A 14890-nucleotide genomic window follows, 5' to 3' on the forward strand; every position below is an offset into this window, starting at 1 on the left:
GGTTATGTCGTACTCTTACTAGTGGGTTCCCGGAACTTCCCACTGCCAGTCCGTGTCCCTGGCATCCTTAGTCTACTGATCATTATCAGCCTGCCGACTTCCGTCTATCCCCTCAACAGCCCTGTAACTGAGAATTAGAGTCCCCGGGAAAAAGACGAAGAAACTGAAGCCCGGAGCAGTGGGCAATTTGGCCTTGTGCCAGCAGAAGGGAGGTGGGGAATGAATGAGGTCACTGCTTCTCAAACCCGAGTTATTCTCGTCTTGTTTGTGTCACGGTGACATTCAATGCACACGTTTGAGTCACAGCGTGGGCACCAAAGAGCTTTCACTGTGGCAGGGAGGGCCCCTTTCCCTGGTGGGGTCGTGACCTTACCTAGGAGGGGTGACCAAGAAGAGCTAAGCTGCTTCACCACGTGTCCCACACCATCCTACTTTGTCATCCTCCCACCCCTGCCCCGTGTCCTCCCCCACATCCTCCCACTCCTCCCTCCCAGCAGGCCAGTGGCCCACCTTTCTGCGTCAACCTTAGCACTGCTGAGGCAGCTTGGGGATGAGTCCTGCGGGAGGAGGGGAGCCAGCAGCCGCTCTGGGCCCGGAACTGGGTAGGAGGTGCCCCCTGTCGGCCGTGTGAAATCCAGCAGCAGCAACAGCAGCCTCGGTGGTACTGGGAGCCAGTTCCTAGCAAGACAGGACTACGGGGCCCTTCCCCATCTCCAGGGTTGTGCTATAGCGGGGTGGGGTAGAAAATGAGGTTTGTTTTTTCCACACCCTATTTCTGGGCCTGGTTATCTTGGTTGCTGCCTAAACTTCGTGTCTTGGGCTGTGTGAGAACAAAATGCTCATCTTTCAGCCCTGCTTGTCAAAGGGGAGTTCTAGTGCCAGGAGCCAGGAGCCTCATGAGACGACAGCCTTGTACCCTCCTCACTGGCAGGCTTCCTGCTATGGGCACTGAGCCTTTTAGAAGGTGGCCAGCTGGTCATCTAGAGCCCACAGCCTAACCCTAACCCCTACCCCAGGGACCGCACACACCCCAGCATAACATCCTGGCTGAGCTAGCTGCTGCGAATCTCAGCTCCACCTCCATACTCTGCCCAGCAGATTCAGTCCCGCTCAGCGTGGCCAGGCCAGACCGGACTCATGTATGGCCTGGACACTGAGGCCTTTCCTATGCTCTCTAGTTTACCTCACAGGGCCCTATGGCCTGGAAGTGTGTGGTCTCTGCAAGACTGCTAACACAGATAAGAACCTTTGTGTTGAGCTTTAAATGCTGGAATCCAGTCTTCTATCTGTTTCTGTTGCTTTTGTTTTTTGAAGATCTATTTATTCGTGCATTTTATGTATGTGAGTGCTCCATCTTCATGCACACACCAGAAGAGGGAGTCAGTTCCCACTACAGATGGTTGTGAGCCACCATGTGGGTGCTGGGAATTGAGCTCAGGACCTCTGGAAGAGCAGTCAAGTGCCCTTAACCTCTGAGCCATCTCTCCAGCCCCTCTATCACTTTTTGATGAGAAATAAATGCTGACCCTTGGAAGGAAAATGAAGACTCCACTTGTGCCAAGCTTCTTCAGGCACCTGGGCCTTCCTACAGACAGTGACCTTGTGGCCGCTCAAGGTCACCACCTCTAAAGTCTTGACCCCAGGCCCCAGCTTGCTGATCGGAGGTCCTGGAAACCTGATGACATCAGGAGAAAAGGCAGCTCCTCTTGGCCAGCAGTCACCCTGTGTAGTTGGCTCTGGCACCAGGTGCCATTCTTCCCTTGGCCCTCGCTCCCCTCTTCTACAGAGTGGAGGAACAGTGCCCATTTCCCAGTCAGACGTCCTTGCTCATGAGGTGTAAGAGTCACCAACAGGCTTTGTTCCAACCCAGGGCACCATTCTCCTGCAGTTTGGGGAGCCCTCCCAACTCATAGGCTAATGTCTCTAGTGCTAGGCTAGCTTCAGAAATGGGTGAGATTGCTTTGGGTACCCTGGGTTAAAATGAACAGGATTCCTGAGCCAGACAAGAGGTTTGATACCCAGCTCTTCCCAGGGCAGGGGGGCATGTCCTAAGTCAGGCCTTTCTGTGAAGTTGACCTTCAGAGCCTCCCCTGAGAACAAGGAATAAACCCTTCCCACCTTCCACACACCTACCTCTTCTCAAAACTCAAACCACCCTCCCTCCAGCCAGCTGTGTCCCCAGGACTGTTTCCTCAAAGTTACCCAGACTACCCAACCCATGAACTCAGCGTGCGCTTCCCCTAGCTCACACTCACGAGTGAGTAGCTGCTGAGAACTGCCAAGTTAGAATACAAGGGCCCCTCTGATTGGGAGAGAATTTAAATGATGAAAAACCAAGCCCTTAGGCTGAAAGGCTGGCTATACCTGAGAGGTGTGAGTGGAAAGCCCCTTCCAACCACAGCCGAATTGGAGGAGGGGTCCTGTTTGCAGCTTCAAGACTTCCTCCGTGACCCTAATGTTCAACTAGGCCTAAAAGCTGCCAAGCCAGGGTTGCAGACTGTGGGAGACAGGGGAAGGAGACTGTGGCTGGGCAAGCTGCTCTTACAGAGATAGTGACTGAACATGACCCCATGTGCTGACCGCCTCCTTATTTGTCCATTTGTTCTGCAGTGTTTGTGGAGTCCCTACTCAGTGCCAGGCTGTTGGAAGTGCAGAAATTCAGGCAGATTTAGTCCCTGCCTGGTAGGAATACTGCCTTGCTAGGAAGGGACTGGCAGTCACAAATGTCTCTGCACACAACCCTAAGAGCCCCAGAGCTAAGAAGACAGCCTTACTGGAAAGAGAGCCACCTAAAGTGGGGGCCTTCCAGCAAAGGGAGCAGGTGGGAGGGGGATCCACCCATGCAGAAGCTTGAGTGGGCTTCAGTGACAGCGTATGGCCAGCCGAGGACGGCAAAGACAAAGAACTCAGTTCCCCTGGCCCTGGAGATCCACACACCCACTTCTTCCTCCCCAGAACCAGATGGGAACATGGAGCATGGTCATGGGAGGACCAGTTCTGCTTGGATCTGGGGACAGAAAAAAAAAATGTTTCCTTTGGGGTACCTGGGAGCTTTGGAAAGGTCCTCTCAGGGAAGAGAGGTTGACCTGGTTCATCCCCAGGTTCTACTGGTGAAAGCAGGTAGCATGCATGGCAGAAAACAAAGTCCCCAGAGTGATGAGGTAGTGTAGGCCACTTGTGGGCTTCCAGAGGGGGCCCTTAGCTGGCTCTGAGGTCACAAACAGGCTCCCCAAGTCAGAACCAGCCCCATGCGGCAGATGTGATAACTGAGTCCAAAGGCCTTGGCCGCCCACCTGTGACTTGAGCCCATGAGGACCACGCAGACTCCAGCATCCCCACAGAGACCAGTTGCCTCCCAACCTTGTACCCCTTATCCATTGCTCAGCTCACTCCAAGGGCCTCCCCAAGCTGACCCCATACTGTCCCTAGCCTTCCCTCCTCGTGGGCACTCTGCCCTACCTACAGAACCCAGACCTGGCACCCATGATAGGTCCTCAGGATTTCCTTCCAGTGCCTGACTGAGGTCCCCTAGCTGTTCCCAAATTCAAATAAAAGAAGGCCCAGCCTGAAAGAGATCCTAGGCATTGCCTTGATGCCTAGGAACTCCAAGGAGCAAGCCCCTCCTGGTCTTCCTCAGGCCTATGCAAAGGAAATGGCCATATTACATGGAAGTTGGAAACCAAGGGTGTCTTAGTCAGGACCACCAGCCCAGAGATGGCACCACACACAGGGCCCTCCCCATTGATCACTAATTGAGAAAACGCCTTAGAGCTGGATCTCATGGAGGCTCCTTCCTCTCTGATGACTCTAGCTTGCATCAAATTGACACACAAAACCAGCCAGGACAGAAGTTTAGTAAGGGTAGGCCTTCCTGGCTTGCTCCCTTTTCCTTTTGATCAGGTAGCCCAGGCTAGCCTCCAATTCTCTATGTAGCGGAGAATGACCTTGGCTTCTGACCTTCCTGCCTTTCTTCCAAGAGAAGACAGGGATGTGCCAGCAGTCTGAGTTTATGAGATGCTGAGGCTGGAACCCAGGGCCCCCTGTATGCTAGACAAGAGCGTACCAAGCCTACCAACTAAGTCACAAGCCTAGCCCTGGTGCCGGCTAATATAAACCCCTCCCGCTTCCCCTTATCTCCATCCTCCTCAAAATATCTTCCTGTAAAGATGTACCCCGAAACCATGCACACTAAAGGGGCTCCCAAATGACCCCTCCCCTTCAGCCTCCCCTCCCAGTGCTCAGGGCCAAACAAAGCCACCTTTACACTTGGCCTTACGGCGGCTGGAATGCAGGGGAGTGACGGAGGCCCTGAATACTATTTGAGGTCATGCTTTCTTCCTGGAAAGACCTTATCCCTGACGGTAGAGTCCTGTCCCCCGGGGGAAGCTTTCTCACATTTCCTGGTTCCAGGAACAAGCGTTCGGGCCAGAAGGTGGCAGTATCCTTGGCTGGGTGGACCGTTGCCCCGAGCTTGTTAGTGGGTGACTCATGGCCGGACAGACACTAATCAGGGGTCATCTGTGGGTATGCTCTGTGGATTGCCATAGAAACATCTAGAACAGAAACACAAGCTTTCACCCATGAGTGTGCAACTCAGCCCTCGGGAATCAGAAGTGGGTGGCCGCTTGCTGAGGACCCAAGAAGTTAGCTCTGCAGAAGAACATGAGAGCGGGAAGCGGGCTCAGCTGCTTTCCTGGTTTGCTGATCTTTAAGCGCCTCCCAAGCCCTGCGTTTCAATTTCCTGAATAAACCATGAAATTCCCTCACAAGGAATGAAGAAACTGGGGCTGGAGAGGTGCCTCAGCAGTGAAGAGCACTCGCTGCTCTTCCAGGGGACCCGGGTACCATTTCCAGTACTCACATAGTGGTTTACAGCCACCTGTAACTCCAGTTCCAGAGATTCCAACAACCTCTTCTGGCCTCTGCCAGCTCCAAGTATATGTGTGGTGCCGGCAAAACACCCAAACACATAAATAATAAAATAATAATTTTCTTTTTAGGGAATAAAGAAACTTGGAGCTCTCCACTTCCTGATCCACTTGGGTACTTCTGCCTTGGCCAGCTGGAGGCTGGACCACGGCCCAGGCCTGCTGCTCTCCACCCTACGACATTTCTAGGTCTCAGTTTCTTCATCACTAAAGTGTGCTGATGTCTGTCCTCTGACAGTCGGGGCTTCCTGGGGAGGACAGGCACAATAGCGTGTGTGAAGCAGCCCCAGAGACACCAACCGGAACTCAGGGGCATCAGCTGTCCTTCTGGATGATCTCCTGATCTCAGGAAAATGTCTTCTGAAGTTCAGACACACCCAGCTCTCCCCTGGCCCTTCTGCACCTGTGTCCCTGTGCCCTCAGCTCTGCATATCAGCAGCCTGCAGTGCTGGTGAGCTTGGGGTTGGGTTCTGACCCAGACAGCCTTTTAACTGGAGTTCTTGCTCACGTTGGGGGCATAGGCGTGGGGCTTACAGCTTCCGTGCAGAATGAAGGTGCCACCTCCCCTAACTCCACACAGCCCCTCCTTCCCAGTGGCCTTCAGATGCCCTTGAATATGAGGGAGAGGTATTTTCCTCAGTAGAAAAACAGAAAACAAAATCTGCCTGATTGTATGCTTCTAGTTCAAGTACAAGTCAGGCACAGAATGAGGCAGCTAGCAGAAGCCAAAGTGTGGCTGTGGGGCGTTTGATGTGAGTGTGTGTGGTGTATGTGCTTGCACGTGTCTGCGTGTGTATTCATGCATGCTTGTAGCATGACTTATGTGTGCCTGCATGCATGTTTTTCTTTCTGTTCTATTCTAACAATGACAGCCTGCACACACACAGGTTTGTGGTCTGCCTGCCCCTCCAGTAAACTCAATCCTCAGCTGGGGAATGTTGGAAGAAATCACTCGTCCTTGGGTGAGATGGGGTTGGGAGTATGGGATTGGGTGGGGAGTTCGACCCTGCAGAAAAGGGTGCTGTCCTGGAGCAGACCCTGTCCCCAACCTCCAATATTCCCTTCATGCCTTTCCTTCTAAGCTGGGACTGTCCCACATGGAAGCTTAAGTCCCTGGGCTCATTGTTCTTGCCGGCAACAGCAAGCCGAGCCAGGCCGACAGAACGCGTGCTCTCAACACCTGTGTCAGTCAGCTGAGGCCGCCAGTTAGGCCCCTCTCTCCCGGCCTCCCTGCCCCCACACGGGTCTCTGCAGCCGTGGCCGGAAGGAAGCTGTTCTGACAGTCTCTGCCAGAGGCTTTCCAGCGAGAAGCTGTAACCCCTAGGGCCCAGCCGGCTCACAACTAGCGTCATTGCGCGCAGGAGCTGCAGCCGAGCTGCACGGTGCTGGCCTGTGTTTTCCTGCAGACTCATTATACAGAAACGCGACTGACCCCCACAGGGCCTTTGTGTGTCTCCAGCTCAGGCTCCCTGATGGCCAAGACTCCTAGGCCAGGGCTCCTACAGTTCCTTGTCACACAGGCAGAGGCCCCCAGAGCCAGACCCTGCGGATGTTTATTGCGGCTGTTCCCTGTTGCCTGGACCAGTGAAGGTGACCCCTAAGGCTGGTGTTCTGGAGTCGCTGGCGGCCAAAGTCTTGTCTTTGAGGCAAGGCCTCTGCTGCCACCTGGTGATGAGACTGTGACACACCAGTGGTTAGTAGACAAAAGTCTGTGAGGTTGAGGGCAGTTGAAACAAATACGGGGAATCTGATTATTTTAGGACTGAAAAACCAGCCTGCAGTCACAAAGCAATCCCTGAACAGAGCAGGACCAGCATCTACCTGCTGTCCCCAGAGATCCCAGCCTGCATATTTCCTGTGACGCTGTAATAATCTTCCACCTGGGGATCCAGAGTGCTGGCTTTGAGGTCAGCGTGGATTCCATCCCAACCTTCACCAACGGGCAACACAAGGCAAATGACTCCATTTCTAAGCTAGGATTATGTCACCTAATATAAGTGACCAAGTCACCGGCTTCTGGGTAAGTAGTGGGTGGACTGCCAGTTACCAGTGTGACCAGCACCCTACGGGGCACACAGTAGGTCCTCTGTTAAGAAGTGTACCCCTACTGCTCTACCTCTATGATGACACCACCATGCTGCTGCTGGCGATGGCCATGGAACTGATACCATCATGACGGTGACTGTCCTAGATAGCGCGTTATTTATCAGTTTGGCAGAGCCTATGGTGGGGGGTGGAGGAAGAGTCTCATGTGAGTAATAATCTCTGTATCAGATTGTCCTATGGATATGTCTGTGGGAGACTGTCTTAGTTGTTAATTAATGTTGGTGAGGGGAACAGCCCATTGTGGGTGGTACCATTCCCCAGGTAGGTGGTCCTGGGCTGTGTAAGAAAGCTAGTTAAGTGTGAGCCTTGAAGTAAGTCAACAAAAAACATCCTCCAAGATTTTTGCTTCATGTTCCTGCTTGAGTTCCTACTCTGACTTCCTCCAATGATGAACTATGACCTGGACATGTAAACCAAGTAAATCCTGCCCTCTTGTAAGTTGCTTTAAGCCAGAGAGTTTTACTAAAGCGGCAGAAAGGGACCTAGGGGGCTGGAGAGATGGCTCGGTGGTTAAGAGCATTGCCTGCTCTTCCAAAGGTCATGAGTTCAATTCCAGCAACCACATGGTGGCTCACAACCATCTGTAACGAGGTCTGCTGCCCTCTTCTGGTCTGCAAACACACACAGACAGAATATTGTATACATAATAAATAAATAAATAAATATTAAAAAAAAAAAGAAAGGGACCTAGAAGAGGGATGGTGGTAGTGGTGACGGTGTCGTCATGGCGACCATAGTGGTAGTGGTGACAGTGTCGTCATGACGACCTTGGTGGTAATGATGATGGCAATGAGCTCATCAGGTTGTTAAGTCTCAAACCTAGGATAAACGGCGAACTGAGGTGCCTATTAATATATCAAAGCGGACGTTATCCACCAGCCTGTCTCCAAGGGCCAGTACCTGTCACAGAGCCATCCTGGCTGGCATGCCTCACCCCTACACTAGGCTCTCCCACCCAGTGACTGCCCATCCCCCAGCTGCTCTTCCCTACATAACCTCAGCCATCTTGGCTACCAGTCCTTTTTGGGTCCCTTGGTCTCCTGGCTTCCTGGCTCTCCCTTCTCCTCTTCCCCATCCCTTCACATAGCCTGGTTCAGTTTTCTAGCCGTGTTTACTCTAGACTCTCCCAGATGTCTCTGCCCCTGTGTTCTCCTTATATCTATAATAAAAAACCTCAACCCCTTAGGAGCAATCATGTCCTTCTTTTATTTCTTTTTATGATTCACAGGTGATGAGAGTGTCATGGCAGGTGATGACAGCATCATCACGATGGTGATGATAATGGTGATAATAGCCATGGAGATAACAATGGTGATGATGATGATGATGATGATGATGATATAATCACGGAGGGGTGATGGCAACAACGATGTTATTAGAGTGTCAGTGATGGTGGTGTCATTGATGATATTGTCATGGTAACGATGGTAACATCATGGTGGTGATGATGGAGGTGGTGTTGATAGTAGTTATTGCTATATCCCCAATTTTAGATCTAAGACTCTTTTAGAGGCCGTAGCGTTACAAAAGTAAAAAATCATGACACAGGCCTCCTCACTCCCTACTGGAGTAGGAGAAGAGAGCAGCCTCCATGTTGAGATACATAGATAATATATAGGGAATACAGAGGTTGTCGGCTTCAATCACAGGTCAACCAATCAGCACAGACAAAATGTTCACATTAGTCACAAAGAGTAGGACATATTTGGTGTCCTGAGTTAATCACCAGTGTGGCAAGTTTTACTGCCTCCTACTTTGCCATCTCGAAGGTTGTAACCCCACTGTGACAGGTTTTACATTTCCATGTTCTGCAGTCCCTAAGGCAAATGTCTTACCTCCTGCTTCGCTTAGGGAGATTCATCTAAACTTTTAGCAAACACGGGTGTCAGGCCAGGTCCAGGGGAGGAACTTATCTCTTTCATTTATGATGATAGCGTTGAAGACAAGAAGGACGTGATGGTGATTATGTCATTGTGGTGAAAATGATGACAGTAATGGTGGCAGTGATAATGATGGTGACGTCATCGTGGTGATGTAATGGAGGCTGTGATGATACTATCATTGTGGTGATGATGACAACGGCAATGATGATAGTAATGATGTCATCATGGTGATGATGATGCCAATGGACGTGATATTGGTGGTGATCATGATGATAATGATTATAATGATGATGACATCATCGTGTGGTGACGATAGAGATGATGATAGTGGTGCTGATGGTGATGATAGTGGTGCTGATGGTGATGACTATTGCAAGGACAATTACCTGAGGAGGGACTGAAATTCCAGGAAGGGCTCACAAATAATTCTTACATTGGAACCACGCAGCCACATTCAGGTGTCCTGAGTGGAGGGGGAACAGGTACCACTATAGAGCGGTGCCTCCAGCAAGGCAGCATCCAGGGAGATTTCTCTAGGGAATTTCCCACTGGTCTTCCAGAATCTCCTCTACTTGTATGACCTTTTCCTGTTCTAAAAGGGGGAGTTTCTTGGGGGTCCCCCTGCCTGAAGATCCCAGAGCATCTCAGAGCAGGAAAGCAGCCCCAAGTATAGCCTTTAAGGCTCCCAAGTTTAAGAGACAATATGTCTAGAGAGTGAGAGAGGGGAGGGAGGGAGGAAGGGAGGAAAGGAGGGAAGGAAGGAGGGAGAGAAGGAGGAAATTCCTACTCTCCTCTTCCTGCAATGACACAATCAGGTTGCATCAGGGCCACCCTGGGGACCTCATTTCACCATAATCACCTCCATAAAGAGCCTGTCCCCAAAGATATCTTCATTCTGAGGGACCAGGTCAAGTAATCTTGGGTGGTCACAATACAGCCCACACAACCAAACAACCACTCGGAAGGATGTCAGGCCTCAACCCTGTACAAGACTCCACCCTCATGACCTTAAGAGATACCCTAGGAAGTCAAACTGAAGGCTGGCCCAGGAATGAGGATCTCGGGGTAAGCTTTCCCAGCACCAACCCCAAATTGGGAGAGTCATTTCTGCCGTAGGGGATGCTCCAACTTTATGCACGTGGATGAAGCAATGGGTAGCCTGTGGGTGTCCTGTGATAAGGTATGGGTGGGTGTAGCTGGGGGGGTCTTCCTCAGGAGAATGCCATTCTGTACAAGTTCAACACGGCCGGAGTGATGTGTGCTCGATGCTTGTGTGAACAGTGTACAGTGTGTGGAGTGTATGTGGTGTGTTTGGTGGGCTCTGTACGTGTGCCAGGCACCATGAGTACACTGTCTGTGTGCTGCACAGTATACGTGGTATGTCGTATGTTTGGAATGAGTGGCAGTATACATGTGTACATGTGTGTGGTATCCACTATGGTGTGTGCCATGCATGTGATGGGCATGTGTGTATTGCGCCTCCTGAGTACTAGGCCATCTGTAGGACTTAACTGCTCTGGACAGGCCTGTGTGGCCATAGTGCTACTCCTAAGAACCTGCTGCCTCTGCCTCACCCCTAGGGGAAGGCTGTGATCCTTCAGACGAGGCCTCCCCACCGCTGGGATCTGAACAGACAGCAGGAGCCTGCTCTGGGCAGACATGAACTTCTAAGTCCTGTCTGCTCTGGTGAGGGAAGGGAAAAGGAAACCTGACACCTCCAGCGTGGGTCAGGACACGGTGCCACAGAGCTAGCTACAGAGGACTTGAGAGACGGAACAGGTCGCCAAAAACCTGCTCGGGACAGGCAGGAGATGCTGACCACACCCTCCAGGGTGCCCACCACCCTACCCCAAAGGGAAACAGCACGACACCAGACTGCAAGTTGCTTCTGTCACCTGCTCTTTATTGTCTGCCAGAGACTCCATTCTCATGGGTGACCAGGGTCCCCCAGGAGCAACGCTACATAGAGAAAGTTGCAGGAAGAGGGGCTGAGAAAAGTGGGCCATCGGAGCTCAACACACGAGCCTGCAGCAAGTGTGAGCAAGAAGGAAGGTGGCCATTTAGGGGCTCAGCAGAGGGCTCTCGGAGTTGGTTAGCCGCCACCCACTCCGCTTTGCCATAGCTCAGATGCCACATCCCAGGGGGCAAGGTCATATCTCAAGAGTTCAATGCCATCATTCCAGCTGACCGGTGTTGAGCCTGGGTCACCCTGAACCCGCAGCACCTCAGGCCAAGACCCCAAGCTCTCTAAGTCACTTTCTCAAACCCTCAACCTTCTGAGAAAAATGGAAAGGAAACAGAAAGGAAGGGAAGAAGGCAAGGCAGACTCTGCTGTGGTCCCTGGGCTCAAGGGGTCAGGGGCCTCAGGGGACAACCAAGGTGAGGCCTGCTTAAGACGAGGGTGCTGAGCTGGGCTTCTCCTCCCGTGACACAGGAATGGCCCTCTCACTGTGGCCAGCATCCAAGCCGGACTGGACCTTGGGGCCAGAGAAGGTCAGCATGCCATCCGCAGACAGGGAGCAGGAGAGGGCAGACTGATCCACATTGGAAGGCAGACGGTAGCGACGGTGGAATTCACGGGAAATGTAGCCATGGTCATCCTGGGGACCACCAGGCAGGGGGGCATGGTCAGGGGTGAGAGGGCTGTCAGTGGCCACCATCCCACACTGGAAAAAGAACCTCTTAGACCACACAAGATGGCCAGGGTCCAGGAGGTCTCACAGGGCTGGGCTTTAGGACCAGAGCACCAGTGCCTAGCCCCTTCACCATGAGATTCACAGACTTGCAACCAGGCTCCTTCAACCCTGGAATTATAGCAAGCCTCTGAGGGACCTCTGGCAAAGGCCAATTATAGAGAGTGGGCCTGCTCAGGGCCCATGCAGTGAAACGGGCTTCTGCAGATTCTTCCTCAACCATCAACCACCCTACCCTGTGACTCCTGATCACATCCAGTGAGCTATGCCATCCTAGGTTCTGTATTCCTCCCAGCTTCCCCTCCCCCTGGACCCACAGGACCAGGGTGGCAGCAGTTCCACCCCACAGAAAACTTCAATTAGACAGAAAACTCACTTCCTCTGGAATCCTGGCCCCTCAGACTCAGCTTCCTGAACCCAAAATCCCCCATCTCTAGGAACAAAGGCCAAGAGGTAGGAGGTATACTCTGCAGCCTGGCCCAGGGTCAGGGAAGCCTTGTTCTGACTTCAGCACTTGGGGTTCTTTTTCTCCAGTCAGGTTGCATATGGCTCAGAGGGGCTACTGCCTTCATCATTCTGCTTTCCAGGGGTCTTTCTAATCCCCTGTCATCCAGAAGACCCAGGGGAACAGCTGGAATTGTGCCCGATACAAGGGTCCTCATCTTGCATCTCTGAGCCCCACACCTACTGCCGCCTGGCCCTGCCGGGGCTGAGCACAGTGACCTCCATGGTCCTGGAAGGTCCCAACAGGAGCAGCTGAGCCAGGGCAGCCTCCCATGGTCTCTCTGGGGGTACAGGGCCCACATAGATGGAATACTACCCAAACTCACCTGTCTCTCATTGTGCTTGCCGTGAATCTCCACGAAGTCCTCCAGCACCTTCACGGTGAGGTCCTCAGGAGAGAAATGCTTCACGTCCAAGAAGATGACAAACTTGTCCCGGTCAGATCGGACCTGAAACCCAAACCCACATGTGGAGCTCCCCAAAGGGCCGCCAGCTCCAGTGACAAAGGGGGGGGGGCTGTGTGACTCCTTCTGGGTGGATGAGGCCAGACAGGGAAGTACCCAGCCATCAGAACCGACAATCAACCTTGTCATAGCTCCTACTTCCACAGGCTGAGTAAGCCTAGAGCTGGAACCGCTTACCTGGCCCCACAGATGAGAGCACCCCTGACCCCTGACCCGAAGATTGGGCAATGCTAGGTCTGCCAACTGATTATAGGGCAGTTGGCTAATTGGTTATAGGTTGGAGGACTAGTTAGAGCAGGATGGCTGGCTGATGAATGAGTGGCTTGGCTAATTAGAGTCCAAGTTAGCTGGCTGATTGGTCGTCGTCAGATGGCTACTTACAGGTCGACCAGTTGTTTGGTTATGGCCTAGTGGCTGATCGTGAGTTGGGAGGGTCTTAAACACGTTAAGTAGCTCATCAATTAAGTTAAGCCGGTAATGAGCTGGGTGGGTCTTAGCATGTGAAGTAGCTGGTTAAGCTGTTAAATAGCTGATTGGTTATGGTTGATCAAGGGCTGGTGGTTTCACTGGGGATTGTTTTCCTGACTGGCTGGGAACTGGTTAGCTGGTGGGATGAAAGTCTGCGATCTCTCAACAGCCCCAGGAGCCCACCTCACCCGTCCATGAGATGTTACTAATAGCTGCATATCACCGCTGTCTGCCCACACAAAGCCCATTGCGCTCTCCTCCCTCTGCCCTGACTAGATAGAGCAGTTTGCATCCCATAACTGCTGGATCTGCTCTGGGAGCCTTCTTTTAAAGCAAAGGGAGGCTTAACTCTTCTAGAACTGTGGATCACTTGAGTAGGGAGGGAGACGGCCTTGTGGCCTTTCTTTGGCTATCAGGGAAGCTAGAAGGGAGTCCCATCCACAGCTTTTGCCAGCTACAGAGGCTCCTGCCCCTCTGTAAGGAAACCCCTCCTCTCTGAGCTTCAGGACAGTACATCCCACCCCCACCCCAAAAGAGAAAGTCCAGGGAGGGGTGGCCAGCTCAGGACGCTTGCCTTTGTCACATGACTTGCCTTGATGGGGTTGTTCTTGGGGTTTCCAGCATGTGGTTGGTGCATTACAAACCACATATGGGTCATGAGCTGAGGGGAGGAAAAGACAGCAGTCGGGCCCAGGCAGGTCTCCTCCTCCGGCCCCTTTCCCAGTGACGTGGGAGGTTTTGACGGCTAGGCTTGTGGGCCTACTCAGCCTCTGCTGGGTGGGTGTGAGGCTGGGAGAAGCAGAGGCACTGCTAGAGGAGGGCACAGGGCGGTAGTGGATCCCTAGCTGTCCTCTAGACCAGCCCAAGACCCCTTTGACCAGCAAGAGGCCAGGGCGGCGGCATCTTACCTCAGAGATTCCAGAATCCAGCACAGTGCGGAAGAGGGACTGGCGGTAGTAGGGGCTGATGGTGGAAGACAGGAAAGGCAGCAGGTCGTATTCGAAAAGGCCCTCGCCGAAAAACTGGTCGAACAGACGGCTGGGGTAGAAGGGCCCCAGGGCACGCTTGAACCAAGGGTGCTGGATGGTGACGTCCATGTTCTGCTTGGCAACGCAGGGACCTGAGGCTGGCAGCAAGTCAGGCAAAGGCCTCTGGGCAGTGCAGTGGAGAGCTAGCGTTCTGGTCCACCCTATATACGCCTGCACAGAATAGAGGTATTAAGGGATTTCCCAAAATGCCTATGCTCAGCTCTGACGGGAGGCTGCACTGTCAGCAGCTGGGATGCTCACCCGTCGCCCAGCCCCAGCCACACACCCTGAACAGCAGGGGCCAGCTCTCAGTCCAGATGTCCCCAAGGAGGTCTGGAGAGAGTCTTATCCTCCAGGGACAGCACACTTCACACGTTGTCCTGAGGGATCCTCCTGGCCTCCCTAGGAGTTTCACACATAGGGAAACTGAGGCACAGAGCTTAGCAAGCCATCTCCCAGATCTCCCATTGAAAGCATGTTGTTCAAAGCAAAACACCCTCTGTCTTTTTCTTACCCATAACAAAATATACGCAACACAGAAAAATTTGAAAGGAGACAGAAAACAACAAAGAAACTGACCAAATCCTGCTCCGGTTTCCGCTCTTCCTAAGCGTCTGTATGCTTCCATGCTTCTGGGCTTTCCTCTGTGCACCCCAGCCTGCGCTCCCCTCCCTGTGGTCACCGTCCTTAGCAAAGCCTCAAGTCTTCCCAACATCACTTCGCCGTGGGTATTAAACTAGCTGCTTCTGCCCAGTCCAGAACGTATGCAAACCATTCCCAGGTCTTCCAGGGTCTTCTGGGTCTTCCGGGCAAGGC

The 14890-nt window shown here is 52.7% G+C and overlaps 1 protein-coding gene across 3 annotated transcripts; it reads right to left on the reverse strand.

Moving 5' to 3' along the window:
- Window positions 1-11307: 11307 nt before the first annotated feature.
- On the reverse strand, window positions 11308-14143 carry Cryaa (crystallin alpha A). 3 transcript variants are annotated; one of them, XM_057751634.1, is made up of 4 exons: window positions 13955-14143; window positions 13639-13707; window positions 12441-12563; window positions 11308-11517 (listed from the first exon to the last, which is right to left on the reverse strand). In XM_057751634.1, the coding sequence occupies exons 1-4, from the start codon at window positions 14141-14143 to the stop codon at window positions 11308-11310; spliced, it is 591 nt and encodes a 196-aa protein (XP_057607617.1). The 3 variants fall into 3 exon arrangements, with proteins under 3 accessions (XP_057607617.1, XP_057607616.1, XP_057607618.1); XM_057751633.1 differs by having other exon boundaries at window positions 13621-13707; XM_057751635.1 differs by lacking the exon at window positions 13639-13707.
- Window positions 14144-14890: the final 747 nt, after the last annotated feature.

Source organism: Chionomys nivalis, chromosome 19 (genome assembly GCF_950005125.1).
Source record: "Chionomys nivalis chromosome 19, mChiNiv1.1, whole genome shotgun sequence".
NCBI classification, from domain to species: domain Eukaryota; kingdom Metazoa; phylum Chordata; class Mammalia; order Rodentia; family Cricetidae; genus Chionomys; species Chionomys nivalis.